This window comes from Chelonoidis abingdonii, chromosome 2 (assembly GCF_003597395.2).
Source record: "Chelonoidis abingdonii isolate Lonesome George chromosome 2, CheloAbing_2.0, whole genome shotgun sequence".
Lineage (NCBI taxonomy): Eukaryota > Metazoa > Chordata > Testudines > Testudinidae > Chelonoidis > Chelonoidis abingdonii.
In genome coordinates, this window is record NC_133770.1 from 130,318,575 (window position 1) to 130,340,147 (window position 21,573).

At 41.4% G+C, this 21,573-nt stretch overlaps 1 protein-coding gene across 1 annotated transcript in view; it reads right to left on the reverse strand.

The window, feature by feature from the left end:
* NFX1 (nuclear transcription factor, X-box binding 1) overlaps nt 1-21,573 on the reverse strand; it is a 235,223-nt gene that overhangs the window by 202,526 nt on the left and 11,124 nt on the right. Inside the window, exon 2 of the mRNA XM_032803700.2 lies at nt 5,343-6,401. Coding sequence (XP_032659591.1) covers nt 5,343-6,401 — 1,059 coding nt within the window. The remainder of the gene's footprint in view (nt 1-5,342; nt 6,402-21,573) is intronic.

Here is a 21,573-nt window from a genome sequence, read left to right on the forward strand (position 1 = left end):
ATTATTTTTATGTGGTTGTGTAGAACACTGGCTCATGTATGTTGGGGTACCATCTAATAGTTGGTCTGCTTTAGAGGAGGACAGCCGCCTGCTGCTGCAAGGCCACATTTACACTACAAACTTTGATCAACTTAAGTTATGTCAGCATAAAGCCGCTGCAGTTAGAGTATGGCTGCTTGGGTTGGTTCTACACATCCTCACCAGCAGTGCCTGTCCAAACACAAACCTCAGTGTACTGCATCACCCTCCAGTAAAATACCTTTTGATAAATTGTTGCAACATGTTGTGGGGTACACACAAGCTGCATGGGAGTTGGGATGGCTGAGGGCAAGTGTCAAGTTGACATCATGTAACTTTCTCCATTCCATAATACCATCCCTATTCCATAGTTTGTAAGCTTTTTAAAAAATACCACAAACCCACTGTGACAGGATCCCTGGGGCACAACCACGAACTGGGGTACCATTGTGCCCCCTTAACTCTCCAGCCTGGGCTGTCTCTCACAATGCTTTGCTAGTGACAAGCAGCCAACCCCTCCAGGTGCTGCTATCACTGAGCACAACAGCATGTCGAGCATCACATTCAGCTAGATTTCATGAATGCTCCCAAAGCCACTCACGAATCACACAGAAAAAGGCACCAGCCAATTTCCCCCATCATCCTAGCCTTGCACCCCAAAGCTGTACCATCTTGCCTTGGTCAGTGTAAATTTATTACCCAGTCTCCCCCTCCCTTAATGGGGAAGACATACACCAGCCTTTGTAACCTGAGCTGAGATTTCCCCAAGCACCTCAACCAAAACACAGTTTTAGGTAAAATATAAAACAGATTTATTAACTACAGAAAGATTGTAAGTGATAAGTGGTAGGTATAACAGGTCAGAAAAAAAGTTACCAAAAAAAATAAAAGGTAAACACACGATCTAAATCTCAAACCTTATTACACAAGGCAGTATTTAGATGAAGCATTTTTCTCATCCCACTGGATGTTACAGTTCTTAATACACAGACTTCTCGCTCTCAAACCTGGGACCCGTCTCCTCAGTTGAAGTCTTTGTCTTCTCAGCATTCTTGTTTCCAGCATAGGTCAGGGAGGAGAAAGGCAAAGGCATGATGCTACTGTCCCTTATTTTACACCCTCAGTCCACCTGCATGGAAAATACTAGCCCAAATGCATCCTGGTGGGCTTTGCTGAGTCACAGGGTTGAGTACCTCCCCTGGTGTGGTCTTGTGCAACTGTCATTAATTGTAAAAACTATTACAACTCCCCTACTAATTAATGGTCATTGAACACCTTCCTGGGCAGGGATCACATTCTTTGTATTCCACTAGCAAATTTACAGCACATTTCAGAAACAACGATACAGCAAAGTCTCATAACTTGATGCACACTAACAATATACATATTTTGACAGAATGGGTTTCAGCAGATCATGACCTTTCATAAGGTATCTTACATGACATGCTTTGTATGAAATAGATCATAATTATGCAATGTGCGAATATGGGGGTTCCAAGGTGCTGCTTGGAGGTAAAGTGTGCCACAGCCACACAGCACTTTTTTCTGGTCCTCTCCCTCCAGTGGATGAACACAAGAATAACAGCTGCATTGACAGTTAAGAAGTAAGTGGCAATCACGCAGTGGAATCTTGCAAAGCTGGATTGCTACTGGTCAATGGGAAATCTTTTGGAGTTGGAAAATCCACAGCAGAGGCTGTTATCACACCAGTGTATACCGTGATTTAGCATATCCTGTTACACAGGACAGAAATTCTACACAATATGCAGGGCATCATGGATGGATTTGCAGCAATGGAGTTCCAAAACTCTGTTGGGGGGATAGATTGTGTACACATCCCTAATTTGGCACCAGTCCACATTGACAGAGTACATCAACAGAAATGGCTCCTTTTCTGTGGTTCTGCAAATGTTGGTGGATCATGGGGAATACTTCACGGCTATCAACATGGGCTGGTCAAGGAAGGTATGCGATGCTCACATCTTTAACAACAGGACTGTTCATAGGAAGCTACAGGCAGCGTCATGCTTTTCCAACCAGCATACGTTACTGGCGATGCTTCCGGCCCTCAAGCAAGGCTGGGCAATGAGCACTGTGTGATCTCTGGCACTTAGGCAGGGGCAGAGTCGCAATTAGTCTCAGGACGGGGTACCAAAACAGTCTTGGGCCTCAGGAGGAGTTTCTCTGACCTCCGAGATGGGGCAGAACAGTAAGCAGTCTACTGCCTGACATCTTGGCTCAGGTAGATGGCAGACAATTGCAGGCCTTGTGGCCTAAGGTGGGGAGGTTGCCACCCCGTGACAGGGGAGCAGGAGGATCCGGGCTCAGCCAACTCCACCGGGTCCCAGCCCAGGGCCCTACAGAGTGTTCCATCAGTGGGTCAGCAGGGAATCCAGCCACAACACACTGACCAAGTTTCTGGCAGCAATGCAGACAGACTGGGTCAGCTGTTCTTGGGCAACTTACACCCCAAGGGGAGGATCTGGATTTGTGGGGGTACTCCATTTCCTCAGGGTAGATGCTGGGATTGCCACTAGCTGACTCCTCAGTGCCTCGGTCAGCTAGCAGCTCTGGCCAGTCCTCAGCTCAGCGGGGCTCCTGTATGGTTTCCAGCATCAGGAAAGAGTGGGGTAGGAGGTGTCCATCTCCTCCGGTAGCTGCAGCACAACTGAGCTCCAGGACCTGCCCTTTATACTTCCTGTCTTGCCTCCTGACTTCCAGTGGGAGGGTTGGGCACAGCTTGGCTCCACCTACCTGGGCTCAGAGAGTGGTCCTGCCCCCTCTGGCTCAGTGGGAGCCCACTCCACCTCACTACAGGGAGGTGCTAAAATGGAGTTCTCCACTGACTGCAAAGGGAAGTGAGATCACGATTGCTGGACCTGTAGGTCAACAAGAGTCTGCAGCATTTGTGTTTCCTGACTAAAAAGACATGTCCCAGTGCATTTCGATCTCAACAGCAGTAACTACAGATAAAACAGACAATGTATCATTGGATTTACAGTCACAATGCAAAGTGAAAGATAAATTTCAGAACTCCATTCTCTTAATCCCATAAATATTTTTAATAAAATCATGCTTGTTGACATGTCAGCTTTGAAGTGCCTCTGCACAGTCTAGCTCTCCAGTCCCAGGCATCAGGAATATGGCTCACCAAGGGCATAGAAGCTGGGGAAAAGCGGTGGGGAGAAATGAAGGAATTTTTCCATTATATGAAATATCAGCCTTTATTTCCATGGGTACGAACGTAGGGCAATAATACCGTGGCACTAATTTTCCACAGGCAGTAGTTATTTTAGCTGATGTCTCACTCCTGAGGGTAGGAAAGGCACAGAAAGCATAGCTGCTACTGATGTCCCAAAGCTGTCTAGACCCATATGCCACTAGCCTGTGAACTGCAATGGTGCCAAGCGAAGTCATCAGAGTGGCATGGGAAAGTGACCTACCACTGAGGAGTAAATAAGGCAGCCACACCTAGAAACCTTCAGGAGAGGATTGCAGAGTACATCTATGAAGCTTTCATGAAGATTTCTTTGCATCTTCCTGAGAACATTCCTATGAACTGCTCTGCATGCTCCTCCCCCCCGCCCACCTAACCATACAGGGAATTAAGAAGCAGACATCTATCTGGTTGTTATATTGCTACCTTGGCTCATACAAGTAAAACAATTAAAGGCAATACCTGTGTCTGGCTAACTTCATCAGGTTCCTCTGTGCTCAGCTGGCAGGACTTGCTAGTCCACGGTGAAGTACTGAAAGTACATGGCTCGCAGCATAGCTGGATTTCCCTACAACATCTCCCACCTCCACCTCACTGTTGATCACATGGGTCGCTGTCTCAGGCTCCTCCAAGATATCCACAGTGGTCTGCAGATGCTGGAGGGATCTCTGCCAAGTACTGCATGCAACGCGTGGTAAAAGCAACAGATGTGCAGCTTGGCATCAGCTCAATTGTCGGCCTCCATGGCCTTGCAGAAGACCTGCTGCAGCATCTTTGCTTTCATGCGGCACTGCTGCTGCTATCTGCATCCCCTATGCAATATTTTCATTCATGTTTCTATGACTAGTCCATAGCTCTGCCTACATAGCCTCTTCTCCCCATACATCTAGAAGATTCAATACCTCGTGTCTACTACAAGCAGACACATATGGAGCCGGCATGGTTGGTTGAGCAGCTGTACATAATGAGGGAGAGCTGCCAAGTGGGAAATCAGGAAGAAGAGGCATTGTAAAAAACTGATGAGGGTTTAAAAGGTGGGGAGACATGGCTTCTGGTCTCTGTGACCCCTGGGCAGTGGAGTTCACAGTTGTGACCAGAGTGATCATTGTGGGACTGCTACTGAAGGACTGTTAGGGTCGAGATAGGTCACACAGCATTTATACTCGCTCTGCATCAACCACAATATGTCAAACACGGCTCAAAGCCATTTGGGCAGGGGTGTTACCATGTCACCCTAACAGGGGCGCTTATATAGGCAGCAATCAAATATGAGTGTAGACATACACACATGTAAGTCGATGCAAGGTGACACCCAACCTATCTTTGTAGTGTAGGCCAGGGCTGAGTGAAGGAGCTATTTCTTTAGATGAAAAATAGAAATCAGTGCTGTGGTTTTGGAGGGTGGTCTGTCCCCTCCACATCTGATTGAGTTCTAAAGCCTGGAACTGAAGACTTTTCACAAGTTCCACTACAGAGCCTGAACACTGCTGGTGATCTTCTCATTGATGGTCAGTGCCACATCTTTCCACTCCACTGTTCCAAAACTAAGGCCTAACAGCCTTTTCTGTATTTCCAGTATTACATATTTTTGGTACCATATGCTTGATCTCAGCAAGGGGTGTACAGCAATAGGAGTTTCATTTTACCCATCCCTTAATTAGCTCCTCTCTGTGTGCAACAAAACATTAGAAAAACTTTTGCAACTTTGAAAACAATTTCATTTAATGATACTCCAGCTTTAGAACACTTGTGAGGAAAATGTAAAGTGATTTGAACAATTCTACTCTTGTCCCTGACATGACTTCCATTTTGATTTACAAAAGATGCAAAATTCAGCTTTAAACAACACATGTGGAAAGGCTGCCACCTTTCTATAATGAAGAGGGAATTATGGAAAAATCACCAGACACATAGCAAACAGATGCATTTAACTATAATCCAGGTATGTTAAGTATCCTTTGCATCCTTTGAAACAGACCCTGTGAGGTGTTGAGCAACTCCTGTGAAATGCCAACCATCTTCAACTAACTTAAACAGCAGTTGAAATTGTTCATCTCACAGGACCAGACCTTTAATTTGGAGGTCTAAACCAGTCCAGGAAACTTACCTGTATGAGTTTCCTTGTTCCTTGGTACATCACTCTGCTTTTTCCAATACTGAGTCCAATTGAAGTGAAGGGAGGTTGTGTGTCCCACCTGTAGATGAAGCTGTCTTCCCCCATATTTGACTGATTCCCTTAATTGGTGAGTTTGTGTTATGCTGGTCAAGTTTTGATCATTGTTGTGAATGCCTGATTCTTTACTCCTCTCTCTAATTTTATCTTTTGGAGCGTAAATAAGAGGAGGCTTTTTAACTTCTTTTGTATTTTTACTGCGGTGAGTATCTTGTTTTTTCTGGATTTCTTTACCAAATTGGGGTTTACTCCACATGGACTTCCTGGGGTATTTCTTGTTTGCAAATGAATATCTTTTTTGTTCATCACTATTGCCAGCATATCCATCAAACAATGCTTTGGCAACAGATGCTTCTGAAGAGTCAGATTGAGTCAGATCCAGAGATTGTATGTTTTTAAACATATCATCCTTCTGTTTAGATGTCACTCTCTTATCCCGCTCACGTAACTGCTTCCCCTTCTCTTTGAGGCCTCTTCCAGGTGCAGGCATCAAGGGTGTTTTCTTTGGCTTTGCCCCTCTATTATCTGCACTAGATACTTCCTTGTCACTCTCTGAAGAGCAAAAATCATTGTATTCTTTAGGATTGACTCTCCACCTTGGTACTAATGTGGTATCTAAAATTGTCATGTCTTTCGCACTATCAGTAGATGATTGCCTTATCCAGTTTCTAGTATATGTCCTATCACTTCTAGATCTCTGCCATCGCTGACTTTGAAAACTATGATTCTTATGAGGTTTACTGGTACCACCTAGCTGGAGAAAATCTTGCTGGCTACAGTACTGGCTTTCTGGACCATAAAAGCTGTGTTGCTTTGTGGAAGAGTTTTCATAGTCTGTGCCTCTATCAGAAGACTGACTAGGAAGTGGTAGAGTATCATTTCTGTTATGATTCCTATTGGATTCTAATCTACCCAGACTTCTCCAATTTACATCAGGAGTCTCTCTCTCTCTGGTAATGAAATCAGCTGCATCCGGATTGAAGTTTAATACACCTAAAAAGTAAAACAAAAACAAAAAAGTTGCTGAAGTTCAGAACTGCATAATTATTAAAATTCCTCTAATGATGTACCACAGCAAAATCTACTGCATACACAATGGGCCAAATAGTGCAGCTGCTCCAAACATTAAATTGCAGAATAAGGACCAACATCCAGGAGTTCAATTTTTTCAGGGAATATGAAAATAGTTATTTTTTATTTGCCTTATATCAGGCATGATAAATTTGTTCTGTACCTGCTTAGTTACGTACTGAGAGTAAAAATTTCACTAGGAAGAAAATTCTGCAGTCTTTTGACTGCAGTGTCCTTTAGCTAGCCAAGTAAAATATCACATTTAAAGACTTATCATAAGAAAGCCTTTGCATTCCTGAAACTTACTTCCTTCACCCCCATAACCTCCATTCTTTATGTGACTGTCCTCTCTTTTCTCTATCCATTGTCTCATTTTGGACACTCACAACACCTCCTCACGTATACCCTCTCCACTCCCACCCAATCTCACTTTGGCATTCCCCCACCCTACATCCTCCTCTTCTCAACAACTTCCTTCCCCCCATACCCCCTTTTTCCTACTCTCTCTTGTTCCTCCTCTCTACCCCATTTGTTGATTCTTCTCCCCACTCTTCCTGCCTGCCAGGTCCTGGTTCCTGGACTAAGGTGGGAGCGTAGTAATAAAAAATGTCCTTTTCCTTAGTAGTATGAGGCACAGCAGCAGTGGCAATGAGGGAGAAGTCTGGAAAGAAGGCTCTTCTGATCCCAGTGCTGGGAGACTGGTGGTAGCAGGAATGGAGTCGGGTGAGGAAAGAGACAAAGGGTGACTCATGTGGGCGGGGAGCACTGGGAAGGACCTTCTCCTAAGCCAAAGCTGAGGGGCATTTGTGGCACTATTGCTAAAGGAGGTAGGGTAGGGGCTAAGACATTATCTCCCTGTCATAAACAGATAGTTAAGGGTTAATGTCTTTTATCTCTAAACGGTTAACAGGCTCAGTGAACCTGGCTGACACCTGACCAAAGGACCAATCGGGGGACAAGATAGTTTCAAATCTTGGTGAAGGGAAGCTTTTGTTTTGTGCTTTCTGGGTTATTCTTTGTTCTCTCTTGGGGCTAAGAGAGGCCAGACATGCAACCAGGTTCCTCCAATCTTTCTGAAACAGTCTTCCATCTTCAAAATAGTAAGTATTAGCTAGAAAAGGTGGATTAGATTTATGTTTATTTTCTTTATTTGCAAATGTGTATTTTGCTGGAAGGATATTTTACCTCTGTTTGCTGTAACTTATACTTAGGCTGGGAGGGAGTCTCTCTGGTCTATGTAAAGCTGATAGCCTGTAACATTTTTCCATCCTGATTTTACAGATATAATTTTTACTTTTTATTTCTTTAATTAAAAGCTTTTCTTTTTAAGAACCTGATTGATTTTGTCGTTGTATAAGACCCAAGGGGACTGGGTCTGAACTCACCAGGGATTGGTGGGGGGGAAAGAGAAGGGGGGAAGGTGAATTTTTCTCTGTTTTAAGATTCAAGGGGTTTGAATCACAGTATCTCTCAGGGTAACCAAGGGAGGGGAAAGTCTGGGAGGGGAAAGTAGGGGAATGGTTTATTTCCCCTTGTTTTAAGACCCAAGGGGTTTGGGTCTTGGTCTCCCCAGGGAAGGTTTTGGGGGGACAAGGAGTGCACCAGACACTGAAATCTGTGGTTGGTGGCAGCGTTATCAGATCTAAGCTAGAAATTAAGTTTAGAGGAGTACATGCAAGTCCCCACTTTCTGGACTCTAAAGTTCAAAGTGGGAAAGAGACCCTGACTTTCCCCCTTCCACTCCACCCATTTTTACTTTAGCTACCTCCCAACTCTTTTATACTGTGGCAGAGCTATAGGCAGATTCCTTTGTTAATTTCCGCAGGAGCTGTGGGTCCTTTGGGCAGGCAATATGTTTGCCACTCCTGTCTTATATGATGAAGAGATAGTAGCTTCTCTACAGTTAAAGTAGCATCCATCTTCTATCAGAGATAGGGCTGCCAAGTGATTAAAAAATTGCAATACAAAAATTAATCATGATTAATTGTGCAGTGAAACAATAATAGAACACCATTTATATAAAACATTTTTGGATGTTTTTAACATTTTCAGATATATTGATTTCAATTACAAACACAGAATACGAAGTGCACATCACTCACTTTTATTATTTTTATTAAAAATATTTGCACCATAAAAATGATAAAAAATAGTATTTTTCAATTTACCTCAAATACCGAAGTACAATCTCTTTACCGTGAAAGCGCAACTTCCAAATTAATTTTTTTCGTTATACAAATGCACTCAAACAAAATAATGTAAAACTTTAGAGCCTACAAGTGCACTCAGTCCTACTTCTTGTTTAGCCAATCGCTCAAACAAGTTTGTTTACATTTGCAGGAAATAATGCTGTCTGCTTCTTGTTTACAATGTCACCTGAAAGTGAGAACAGGCGTTCGTATGGCACTGTTGTAGCCAGCGCTGGAAAATATTTACGTGGCAGATGTGCTAAAGATTCCTATGTCCCTTCATGCTTCACCCACCATTCCAGAGGACATGTCCATGCTGATGACGGGTTCTGCTCGATAACGATCCAAAGCAGTACAGACCAACGCAAGTTCATTTTCATCATTTCAGTCTGATGCCACCAGCAGAAGGTTGATTTTCTTTTTTGGTGGTTTGGGTTCTGTATTTTCCGCATTGGAGTGCTGCTCTTTTAAGACCTCTGAAAGCATGCTTCACACCCCATCCTGATCAGCTTTTGGAAAGCACTTCAAATTCTTAAATCTTGGGTCGAGTGCTGTAGCTATCTTTAGAAATCTCACATTGGTACTTTCTATGTGTTTTGTCCAACCTGCAGTGAAAGTGTTCTTAAACCAAACAAAATGCTGGGTCATCATCAAAGACTGCTAGACCATGAAATATATGGCAGGTGTAAAATAGAGCAGAAGACATGCAGTTCTCCCCCAAGGATTTCGGTCACAAATTTAATTAACGAGCATCATCAGCATGGAAGCACGTCCTCTGGAAAGGTGGCCAAAGCATGAAGGGGGATATGAATGTTTAACATACCTGGGACATAAATACCTTGCAAAGCTGGCTACAAAAGTGCCATGCAAACCTCTGTTCTCACTTTCAGGTGACACTATAAACAAGAAGCGAGCTGCATTATCTCCCGTAAACGCAAACAAACTTGTTTCTCTTAGTGATTGGCTGAACAAGAAGTAGGACTAAGTGAACTTGTAGGCTCTGAAGTTTTACATGGTTTTGGTTTTGAGTGCAGTTATGTAACAAAAAAAATCCACATTTGTAAGTTGCGCTTTCATGATAAAGAGACTGCACTACGGTACTTGTATGAGGTGAACTAAAAAATACTATTTCTTTTGTTTATCATTTTTACAGTGCAAATATTTGTAATAAAAATAATATAAAGTGAGTACTATACACTTTGTATTCTGCGCTGTAATTGAAATCAATATATCTGAAAATGTAGAAAACATCCAAAATATTAAATAGAATACCAATCGAAATTAAACAGTGTGATTAATTTTTTTGAGTTAATTGCGTGAGTTGACTGCGACTGACAGCCCTAATCAGAGACATATTTCAGTCACACTAACTCTTGCTTAGAAAACTAGTTTAGTCAGAAAGTTGCTAAATTTATTCTGAAGGCACAAGGGAATGTTTTAAGAAGTACAAAGAAAACTCAAATTGTTTGATAATGTTATAGGTCATTAAGAACTTAGCCTAAAGTAAAAAAATTCAAATCTGGGTGTCATTTGACTTTTTTACCCCTCCAGATTTACATATATGTATCTCTTTGAAAACTCATGCAGCTGCTTTATTCATTGAAGAAATTGGGTTGTGATTAAATAATGTTATTAAATATTTTTGTTGTGGGTGGTTTGGGGTGTAATAGGCAAAATACTGATTTCCAATCCATGGAATTTTTTGTCATTGAATTCACTGGAGCAAGAGTGTGTAAAACATCTGCACAAGCATATTGCAGTTTAGAACATTAAAAAAGTCCTTCCATTGCTAAACAGATAAGTAGTAAAGACAAGTGGCAGAAAAAGGGTGTATTCTAAAGCTGTGGATCCTGTATTCTAATTCCATGTCTGCAGGTGTGTGCACTTTGTTATGAAAAGATAACCTCTACACAGTTGAGGTTGAAGCAAGGGACATGTAAGGAGGATGATTTTGAAATTTCCTTCAACCCTCCCCCCCCCCAAAAAAAAAAAATGACATACATACTATGACACAGAGGCATGTGATCAAAATGGCCAGTGTCCCAGAAATTTACAGTTTAAACATTTTACATACACAAACTCTGCCTAATCTACTTTCTTTTATGAAAGACCTGAAAGAAAAGAGGGCATAAAAGTTCCTTACTATAGTTTTCAGCTAACGAAGTACACTAACTTACTCCCGCACCTGCCTTGTGAAAGAGGTAAATCTATCGGTTTGTCTTTAAACACACACGTTTAAGAATATTTAACGTTAGGTAACATTTGTAGGAGTTGTCAGAGTTGCTAAGTCATGCTTTACTCAAAAATGAAAACATCAGCTTCTTATGATTTAGGATGAAACAAGCTTGTATATTTTTAAACTTAGCGAACTGCAAGCCTTTCATTTTTAAAAAGCATTCCTTACTTTCATTCCTTTTAGCCAGAGGCTTGGAGTGAGCAACAGGGAGTAGATCACTTGACGATTGCCTATTCTGTTCATTCCCTCTGGTGCACTTGGCATTGGCCACTGTCAGAGGACAGGCTGCTGGGCTGGACAGGCCTTAGGTCTGACCTAGTATGGCCATTCTTATATTCTTAATATGTTTATGTCAACAATAATACACTCTGTATGCATAAATAGAAAGATAATTTTTAAACATGCTCATTTTTAAGCAGTAATCAGCTATTCAAACCAGTATCAGAGGGGTAGCCATGTTAGTCTGGATCTGTAAAAGCGGCAGAGTCCTGTGGCACCTTGTAGACTAACAGACATATAGGAGCATGAGCTTTCGTGGGTGAATATCCACTTCAAAAAGATGTATCCGACGAAGTGGGTATTAACCCACAAAAGCTCATGCTCCTATATGTCTGTTAGTCTATAAGGTGCCACAGGACTCTTTGGTGCTTATTCAAACCACATATATTAAATAAATGGCATGCTCAGAAAAACAAAAAGATCATTAAAAAGTAATACTTTTTACAGTGACCTAGAACAGGGATTCTCAACCTTTTTCTTTCTGAGGCCACTGCAACACGCTATAAAAATTCCACAGCCCACCTGTGCCACAACTGTTTTTCTGGATATCCAGTAGATTAAAAGCCAGGGCTGGTAGTAGGGGGCAGCAAGCAGGGCAGTTGCCCAGGTCCCCAAGAAGTTGCTCGGGCTTTGGCTTCAGCCCCAGCCCCAGCCCCGGGCAGCAGGGCTTGGGCTTCAGCTCTCTGCCCTGGGTCCCAGCGAGTCTAGTGCCAGCCCTGCTCTCTGGTTTATTTTGGCGGAGACCCTAATATCTGCTCATGGTCTCCCGGGGAGCTCCTGACCATTGAATGAGAACTGCTGATGTAGACACATCCTTGTTAGCAGCAAGGGTCAAGCCATGAAATCCAACAAAATTCATGATTCTACTACATGAACTGATTATATATACACACATTACCTAAAAGCACTAAAACCATCCAACTGACCCAATATATGAATTCAGTTAAATTTCTACAAAGTGTGCTCTTAAAATGAAACTCTCTAAAATTGGATTAAAACCCTTTGAAGTTTAAATTAAAAAAAAATTAAAAAAAAATCAACTAATGGTGGCAGGGGTGGTCCATGCTTAAGATTTGTTATTTGGGCAAATCCTATAACCCTCAAATTAGTCAAAGGGAGAGAAGCTTCTCTGAAAGCTGCAGCAATCCAAAGTGAAAACGTCAACTGCAGCAAATTGTAACATTGGCAACTATTACAAAAGACATCTCACAACAACAGAACTAAACCTCAGCCCAGCACTATTCCTGCAAACTTAAGCTGATGAGATAAAGTCCTGCATAAGCACTCACAACAGTTAGACTGCGAAAAAGTTAACCTTTCTGAAGGCTGCCCCTCCTGAAACCCTTTTCCAGTCCCCCATGTAACACCCCTCTCAAGTGACAAGCCTGTGCCTTCGCTTCTGAGGCAGGACAATGTGATCCAACCACTCTCTGACTTGATCTCTGGTTGCCAACCATGACATTTAGCAGGTCCAACAGGTTTGGCACCTGCAAGAGTTTTCTTTCAGGAGCCTGCCAACAATAGCAGCATGCAGTTCCTTAAGCCAGGACGGATTTAAAAAACTAATAAAATTCGTTATTTAAATTAGATGTTTTCCTTTTCTTTAAATCTGACATTATGACAATTTAAATTAAGGCTTAAATTTATTATAACTTATTAAAATAATGCACATAAATGAAATATGTGCTGCACCGAGTCCGCCTCACATTTTAAAGGAAATATAGGGTGCTGCTGTTTAATTATATTCAGAATCAGGAGAAAACATCTAACTTTAAGGACAACCCAAATTCATAAATGTCAGTATTATGTACCACATTAACTATATTATTTTCACTCTTTACAGTGGAGCAAGTGCTGGTATTTACGTTTTCCAAATATAACTACTTTCAATTTTGTTGTGCAGAAAATCTTTTACCTTAAATTATTTTTGATTTCATATTAGCTAGCAGGTGCAGAGAGAATGAATCAACTAGTCTAAGAAGAAAACAAAGTTAAGAAACCAGTTTGGAACTGAAAAACCAAGAAAGCTTGTTTTCCCCTTCCAATCTATGAACAAAACCCAGGTACTAGAGGATGGGATCTATTAACTCTAAAAATGTGAAGCACATCAGGCAAGTTAACCTGCTTTTAGGCACTTCTGAAAATCCCACATGGCATCTAATCTGCATATTTAGGTGTCTAAACACCTTTGAAAAATCTGGCCCGTGATGACCAAAAACAATCTGTTAATTCACTAATAAGAGTTCCTATCAGTTTAAAATACAAAACATATTTTGTGTTTGTTTTTTTTAAATGTACTCAGCATGTGACTGATAGGGCTATTTCCTGCAATATCCTTAAAGGACTTTATTGTATTAAGTTTATGCATTTTTATGAGACGGGATTGTACATAACCCGTGAGGTGGTGGGGGTTATGATGTGAGACCTGAGAGTTCAAAAAACTATACTGAAAATCTGCCAAACAACTATGGACTTTTGGGACAATACCTGTTAAGTGGATTTCCTGGGGAATCCCTGGGGATAGCTTAATACAAATTCTCTAACTCTGCTTATCCAAAAACCCAGCCTTTGGATGCTACCCCAGGGTCATTCATTGTCTGATCTTGGCCTTTCTTTAACAGGTAATCAGCAAAGGCCTGAGCTCTACAAGGAGAAACAGCTCACGTGCCCAGCCTGGGTTCTGCTTCTGGATCTATAATCGAGATGAACTCGTAACCATGGAGAAAACCTATGATGGGTTTTGAAGGACTAAAATCTACCAGAGCCCTAGGCTGGAGTTGGGATTATCTCTGGTAAGATTTTTGGCATGCAAGTAGGTTCTTTCATTCTTTAATATGTTTTCAATGTAATTCTTGTACTTTCAGAATAAGCTGTAGTGCTATAGTGTAGACTTATGTGACAGAAAGGGTTGTGTTCCCCCCACATCGCTGTAGTAAATACACTTCCTTGAGAGGTGGTAGCAGTGTACACTGTGGGGGTTAGGCTGACCTCAATACATCGCACAGGGCACGAATTTTTTCCAGAGCCTTGAGCAATGTAGCTTGGTTGACCTAAGTTTTAGGTATAGACTCAGCTTAAACGTGTTTGCTTAGAAGAAGTTGTATGATAACTCATAACTATGGGCAATACATTGAAAAGAAAGCAAAGCATGGGGGCTGGCCTGTTTAGGCAGTCTGGCTTGCTATGGATATCACAGGATACAACAGGAAGCTGTGCAGTCTTAAAGTCCCCGGTCAAGAAGGAGTGAGATGTGGGTCTTCACCCAGGAGAGCTGACAGCTGGGAGCTAGCACCCTAAACTGGGTACCCTTGTTGGACCACAGACTGGGAATACAGGTGCAGCTACCTGAAACCATGACATTTCAGGTACTTTTATTTAACTAATAAACTATTTTAAAATGCTTGTTTTGTACATGTAATTGAATTCCAATTTTGATCCAAATGCAGCATGACACAAATTCCAAGTATGAAGTTATCTAATAAATAAAAATTGTGTCATGCTATTTTCTAAGTGTAAAAATTAAGAAGCTGAATAAAAACGTTATGCTATTCAATTGCTTAAATAAACATGTATAAATACAATGTCTCATCTCCTCCTGGTTAATAAGTACCATCAAATTTAGTGTCAAGGTTATTGCAATGATTTGGGGACCCTGTCTATGTACAGCTTATGAATTCAGTGTGATTTTATGGATTGTCTGTATCCTTTTATCTTAGAACTGTTTTTTATTGTGGCTATGTACACACTGCAGCGTCTTCTTGGGCTGCCACCCTGACATGGTGAAGAAGCTTGAGCATAATTAAGACTCTAGGAACAATGCCATCAGGAGTCCTGCACTCCTGGTAGGGTCACCCAAGGCGATAAGGTTGAAGGCAAGGTACCAGACAAAGCACAGCCCAACACAACCGAGTATAAGACCTCAATGGCAGAGCAAGTGGATAAAGCAGGATTACCTCTCAATGGCTGCAAAGGCAGATGAAGGCTGCAATGGAGAAGAAACCCATGGTTGTTGTGGACCTCCTTGCCACCAGACACAGGTATCTCCTCTGCCAAGATTTGTGTGGCTGCTGGTGTGCAACAGCTCCCTCACATTAAAGTACTCACATACAAGCTTCTTTCACAGGAAGAACTTTCTCCCTATCCCACGCATAAAAGTCCTGCAGCGATGGGGATAGATGAAGTGATCACAAGGAGTCCCTAGTCACAGATCCACATGTAGGCAGTGACCGCAAGATGGTCATTGTGTGCCTCCGGTCTAGGCACAGCAGTCACGACTGAGCAGGCCTTTTTAGGAAACTCTCTGCTCATGTAATACGGGGAAGGGGCTAGAAAAGGTGCCCCAAACAAGCTATCCTACCATACCCGACTGGATAACCGCATTCAGAAAGATCACTCCCAATGCGGTCGAAAAATGTTTCTTGCAACTTGAAATGTCCATACCCTAACTAGATGACTCAAAAAGTGAAAGACAAAAACAGCAATCTTCGCCCGGGAACTCTCAAGGTACAACATCGACACTGCTGCTCTCAGTGAGACAAGATGTGCAGATGAAGGCCACTTGAGGGAAGAGGTTAGTGGTTACACTTTCTTCTGGAAAGGAAACCAGCAAGCGACAGGCAAATACAGTGTCGCCTTTGCAATCAAGAACCTTCTAGTCAACCACCTGATTGAGTTCCCCTTTGGCATCAACGAGCACCTTAGGACCCTCTGTATCCAACTAGTCAACAAGTCATTTGTCACCATCATCAGTGCATATGCACCAACATTTGACACTGAAGAACAGAAAGAATCCTTCTACGCTGACCTTGATAAATTTCTGTCATCTATTCCAAAAACAGATAAGATAATCCTCTTAGGGGACTTTAACACAAGAGTTGGCTGAGATTCTAATGTATGGAATAGCTCTATGAGAAAGGAGTGGGCAAGACCAATTCCAATGACATCTTTCTACTCAGCAAATGCACAGAGTACAACCTTGTGATCACAAACACAATCTTCAGACAAAGCTACAACAAGTACAAAACAACTTGGCAACACCCCCGCTCAAAAAATGGCACCTCTTAGACTATGTCATTGTAAGAACACAGGATCTAACAGATGTCCAAATCACCCAGACTATGAGAGGAGCCAACAACTGCTGGACTGACCACCACCTGATGAGGTCAGTCATGTTCAATAAGACTGCATCAAAACACAGAAAGCAATCCAAACCATACAGACGGCAATACAACATCCAAACACTTCAATCCACAGTGCACCAAAAGAACTTCCAAGCACTCCTCGATGAAAAACGGACCATATGCACCCCTGGAAATGACAACACAAGTGTCAAAGAAGATTAGGAAGCCCTAAAACAGACCATCCATAAGGCTTATGAGGAATCCATCAGCCTTGTTACCTGTCTTCAAAGTAGTCCTGATGGTGGCAACAACATTGAGATCACAGCCCGTTTGGGCCGGAAGAGAAAAGTTTCTGGGTTTGGCAAAACCATCCATCATCCAGTCAGAAGCAAAGCTCTTTCCATCAGCTCAAAGATGAAGTTCAAAGGAGGATCTGAGAAATCAAAAACGACTGGTAGGAGGACAAAGCAAAAGAAATCCAAGCATTCATTGACAGACATGATATGCAGAGCTTTTTTTGTGAGACAAAGACCTTAACAGACCAAGCTCATATGGCCTCACACCACCAAGATCCGAAGGTGGCAGTATCCTTCTTAAAGATAATGAACCCATCAAAAAGCACTGGAAGGAACACTATCAAAAGCCTCTAAAATCGAGAATAGACTGTGACTGATAACACCATCAACTCCATCATTCAGCACCCAATCTGGGAAACTCTTGCCAATCCACCAACGCCTGGGGAGGTCTGCAAAGCAATTAAGCAAATGAAAAACAATAAAGCACCAGGTCCTAATGGCATACCAGCTGAAGTACTGAAAGTGAGGGGAGAAACACTGACTAACAAGCTTCATTTGCTGATGCTCAAAATCTGGTGCACCGAAGAAATCCCTACTGACTTATGTAACATTAACATAGTAATCATTTTCAAAACGGGAGATAGGGCTGTCTGTGGCTACTGTTGAGGCATTGCTCTCCTCTCTGCTGCTGGGAAGATACTTGTTAGAATCTTATTGAATCACCTGCTCCCTCTTGCAGAGGAACTACTTCCAGAGTCCCAGTGTGGCTTCAGACCATCAACAGGCACCACCAATATGATTTTAGCAGCAAGGCAGATCCAGAAAAAATGTCAACACCACAAGGAGCTGTACTATGGCCTTTAATCGATCTGACCAAAGGCTTCAACTCTGTCAACCATGAGGCTCTGTAAAAAATCATATCAAAGTGTAAAAAAAAGACATCCCCTTCAATAATCCTGTTGTGGGTAAAAGGTGGAGAGGAAAAGGGTAGTCCGTGTAACTGGACTAACGGTCACTTACTATATACAGATAGGATACACACTTCTTTGTGAAGGGCAAAGCACAGCAAGAAAAAAAGGCAATTTGAGAGTGAGGGCAAAGATTGATAAATCTACACTAGAGTTATTCACATGGATATGAGGACCAGTTCCATGAACGGCAAGGCAGCGTGAACCCCTATGTATCTGTGGAGGGAAATCATGTATTTCCCCCATAATGTGATTGCAAGGTTTGAAAAAATGCTTTCTGAAATGTTTCAGACATACCAACTGAGGATTGGGGAAAGTACGTCTTAAAATTGGTATCTCTGCTAGATTTCCAAAACTTTACTTTGGATTTGGCAACTATCAGGATAGGCAACGTAGTTACCTCTCCCTTACTTTCATGTGTCATTCCTTTATTATCATTATATGCCTAGAACTGTTTTTCAGGCATTAAACTGGAAGAATGTAAATTGTGGTTACTGTATGATTACAATAACCTCCTTCCCTGTTTATCCACCATTTTGAGTCTGTGCATGACACATGGCTCAGCCAAATAACATGTAGACTGACCCAGGAACTTGCATCTTACCTAGGAACAGCAGCTCATATGCATCAAAAGGGAGAAAAGAGTAAAGGGAAAAGTCAAGATTTGGAAGCCAAGATGGATTTAAAAAAAAGATATGCTTTAGGAATTATTTTGGGGAACTTCTATGGCCTGCCTCATACAGGAGGTCAGATTAGATGATCACAGTGGTCCCTCCTTGTCTTAGAAACTATGAAAGTTTAGAAATTACAGAGGAACCAGATTAGAAGTGCTGAGCATGGCAGCTGTTGATAATGTCAGGGAGGTAGGGAAAACTCTGAAGGCAGAGCAGAGTGGGAAGTGGCAAAGCAAGGACAAAAGAGGATACTTCCACTCCAGTCGTTTACCAAAACATTAAATGGCAATATTCGTAACAACTCAGAAAACTCTCTCTAGCCTCAAATCTTGAAAAAACAGCTCCAATTGTACATAGTATAACCAAAACTGCATATCTAGTATAGAAAGTTCTTTGCCGGTATTCTTGTTCTTCCTGACAAAATCTCAGCTGCCATCTCCACTGCCATGTCTGGATGCTGGGATCCCATGAAGATCTCAACACCACCACTGACACACTGCAGTGCAGCTCTTCATCCCTCTGATCCACCAATTTAACAGAGCAGTTATGTTTCTATTTCATCAGACTGCGTAAATTGCCTCTGTCTTATCTAGTAGCATTTAGGGCAGTTTGGAAGAGCAAGAACTAAGGATTCCGTACAGATCACCACAGAATAGATACATTTTCAGCCTCAAGCCAGAGCTGCCATTGTCATAGACCTTAAGTCCCTTAAGCGTTTCTCTGCACTGCTCAAAGTTATACCCCTCTCAGCTAATCATATTTTTATATACTGAAGTCTTTATATACTAAAGTGACAATTCATCTGGTCCTGATCCTCTTTATCTCTTCAGATGGCCACCAGCAACCTAACATTGACTTTGGGTTAGCTGGCTGTACACTAGTATGATGGTTTTCTCTGAGTAGTACTACTGATAGTAGGAGAATAAAGTTGAAGAGAAAGGTACATGTCTTCTGGCCTACTAAATCCTTGTGCAGAGGAGGTCAGAAAGCAGTGGTATAACACCTGGGCAGTGTTGGAAGCAAAATGTGTTATAGATGTACTGGGAGTCCAAATTCTAGTTACAACATCAAGTATGTCTAGTGTTGACAAAAACTCTAGCATAGCTTTAAGAAGAAACTGTAATACAGAATTGGGGGGGGGGGGGATGGGGAAGGGAGGAAAAACAATACATTCCAGTTCAAGGACAAATTCTAGTTACCTATGTGAAAAGGAAATGTACTGCCACATCACATGGCCCAACACTCCAAGCAAAACAGTTGTGCATGTTTGAGTACCACAGTTAAATAGAATATTGTCAAATAACTTTATATATTTATTTATTTTTAAATGTAACTTACTACATCTTTTCTGCTTCTTTTACAACTTCCCTTCTTGGCTTCACTCCACTTTTTCCTATTTTAGATCATGATTTTTCTTTTCCTGAGCAGTTTCCATTATCATTTTTCCTCTCTTCCCACCCTCATCTTTCCCTACATTGTGTCCTCTATCTCCTCCCTTATATATCCTGCCATTCTTCCTTCCTTTCCAGAATCTCTTTCCATCATTCTTATGAACATCTCATCTTGCAAATCACTCATTTTCCCACTTTATGAACATCCATTCCTAGACTGGTGAGATTTTCAAGCCCTGTCACCTAGATCTACGTGTGCACTAGCAACATTCAGACTTAATTCACCAACAGTGAATGCCAGAGTTCTGTAACGATTCCACAGCAAGAAGTTTAGATACTAATATAGATGCATTATTAAACCTACAACCCAACATATGACACAAAAGATGGAGGAAGGAAAGATTTACAGGCAATGCACAGGAGATAAGCCAGACACCCTACTCCCAAGCTGCTGGGAAAAAATTAAACTACTGGGACTTCTGCCAGGGTAATGTCCCTGGACCCTCACCAGGCTCCATCTTTCCATCAGACTCTGGCTAGAAGATGACTAAATCTGAAGCCTCCCTTCGCCTCTCATCACAAGTTTTGGCTTCTAGAAAGTAGAAGGAATATTCTCTCCCATCCCAGAGCCTACTGGCTGCTACCTAGTTGGACTGGGAGTGCTCTGCTATTTCACCTCTCAGATTTCCAGTACTGCAAAGGAATGCATTCAACCCAGCCTCCGTTTTCAAGTCCTACTCTCCAGCGAATAGCTTAAGTGCTTGTGCTGTTCAAAGTTTACCTAAGCAGCAGCAGGGGAAAAGCTATCCGAATTCTGTCAGTTTCACCGATAGGCACAGGTTTCTGAATAGCAGGCAGTGAGATCAGATAACACAATGGTCAGTTACCACCAGTGTGGAAGCTTAAGAAAACTAAGCAAAGCACCAAAGGGTCTGGAGCTGTTTGCATGCAAATTTAGGAATATAGCACCAGATTAGTTCACACTTGAATTACATTTGTAATGTTATCTTTCCAACTTTAAGGGATGGAAATTCAATTTATTTTAAAATGAATACTTTTTACATAGCTTACTATTTGCAATGGACAATAGAACTTTCAAGCTCTGCAGAAGAAACATCAGACAGTAACTTTTTTTGAGATGTGAAACAATTGCCAATTTTTATAATCAACATGACCAAATTTAATACACCAACCACCATGTTTTAATATTCAATAGCTCATGACTTTACAGGTTTAGAAAGTCCTTGGTAAACTAGTACAAAAAGCTTCCAAACCAGTATGCTTTTTACTGATTTTTCAGATTAGATGATGATAATAGTCCCTTTTGACCTTGAATCTATTATTCTAGGACATAAACAAAAATAAACGTTTTCAGCAGCTGGGTTTTTCATAAGATAATCAGAAACAAACATTTTTTTAATGCGAGTTGCAGTTCCTCCCCATCAAACCTTAAAAAAAGTAAGGGACAAAGGTGTGAATTAACCTTCAACTACAATTCATAAAACAAGAAAAATCTCATTTTGTATCTTTACAAAAAAAAAAATCATACTCCATCCCCAATTACAAACTACAAATTGAAAATTTTGAATTAACTTCAAGGTTTAATTTAAAATTGTAATATGTAATGTTTACAACATATCATACTCTAGTCTTAATTGCTTATATTATTAAAAGTTAAAGTACCTTTTATAATAAAAAAAGTTACATATAACTAAAAGGAAAATAAAAAAGTGCCATTTTTAATTTAATTGTGACACTAATCAAAGTAACTGAGACAAAGTCATCAGGTCAGGTGTGAAAATGAAGAGCTACTTCCCCACAGCACAGCCTTATGCTTTATCTTAGTTGTTCATTACGCAAAATTCCTAATGGGAATTTTTTTTCAGCTTGTAGATTTTCAACGATTGGATAAATATTTTTGTACATAAGCATCCCTAGAAA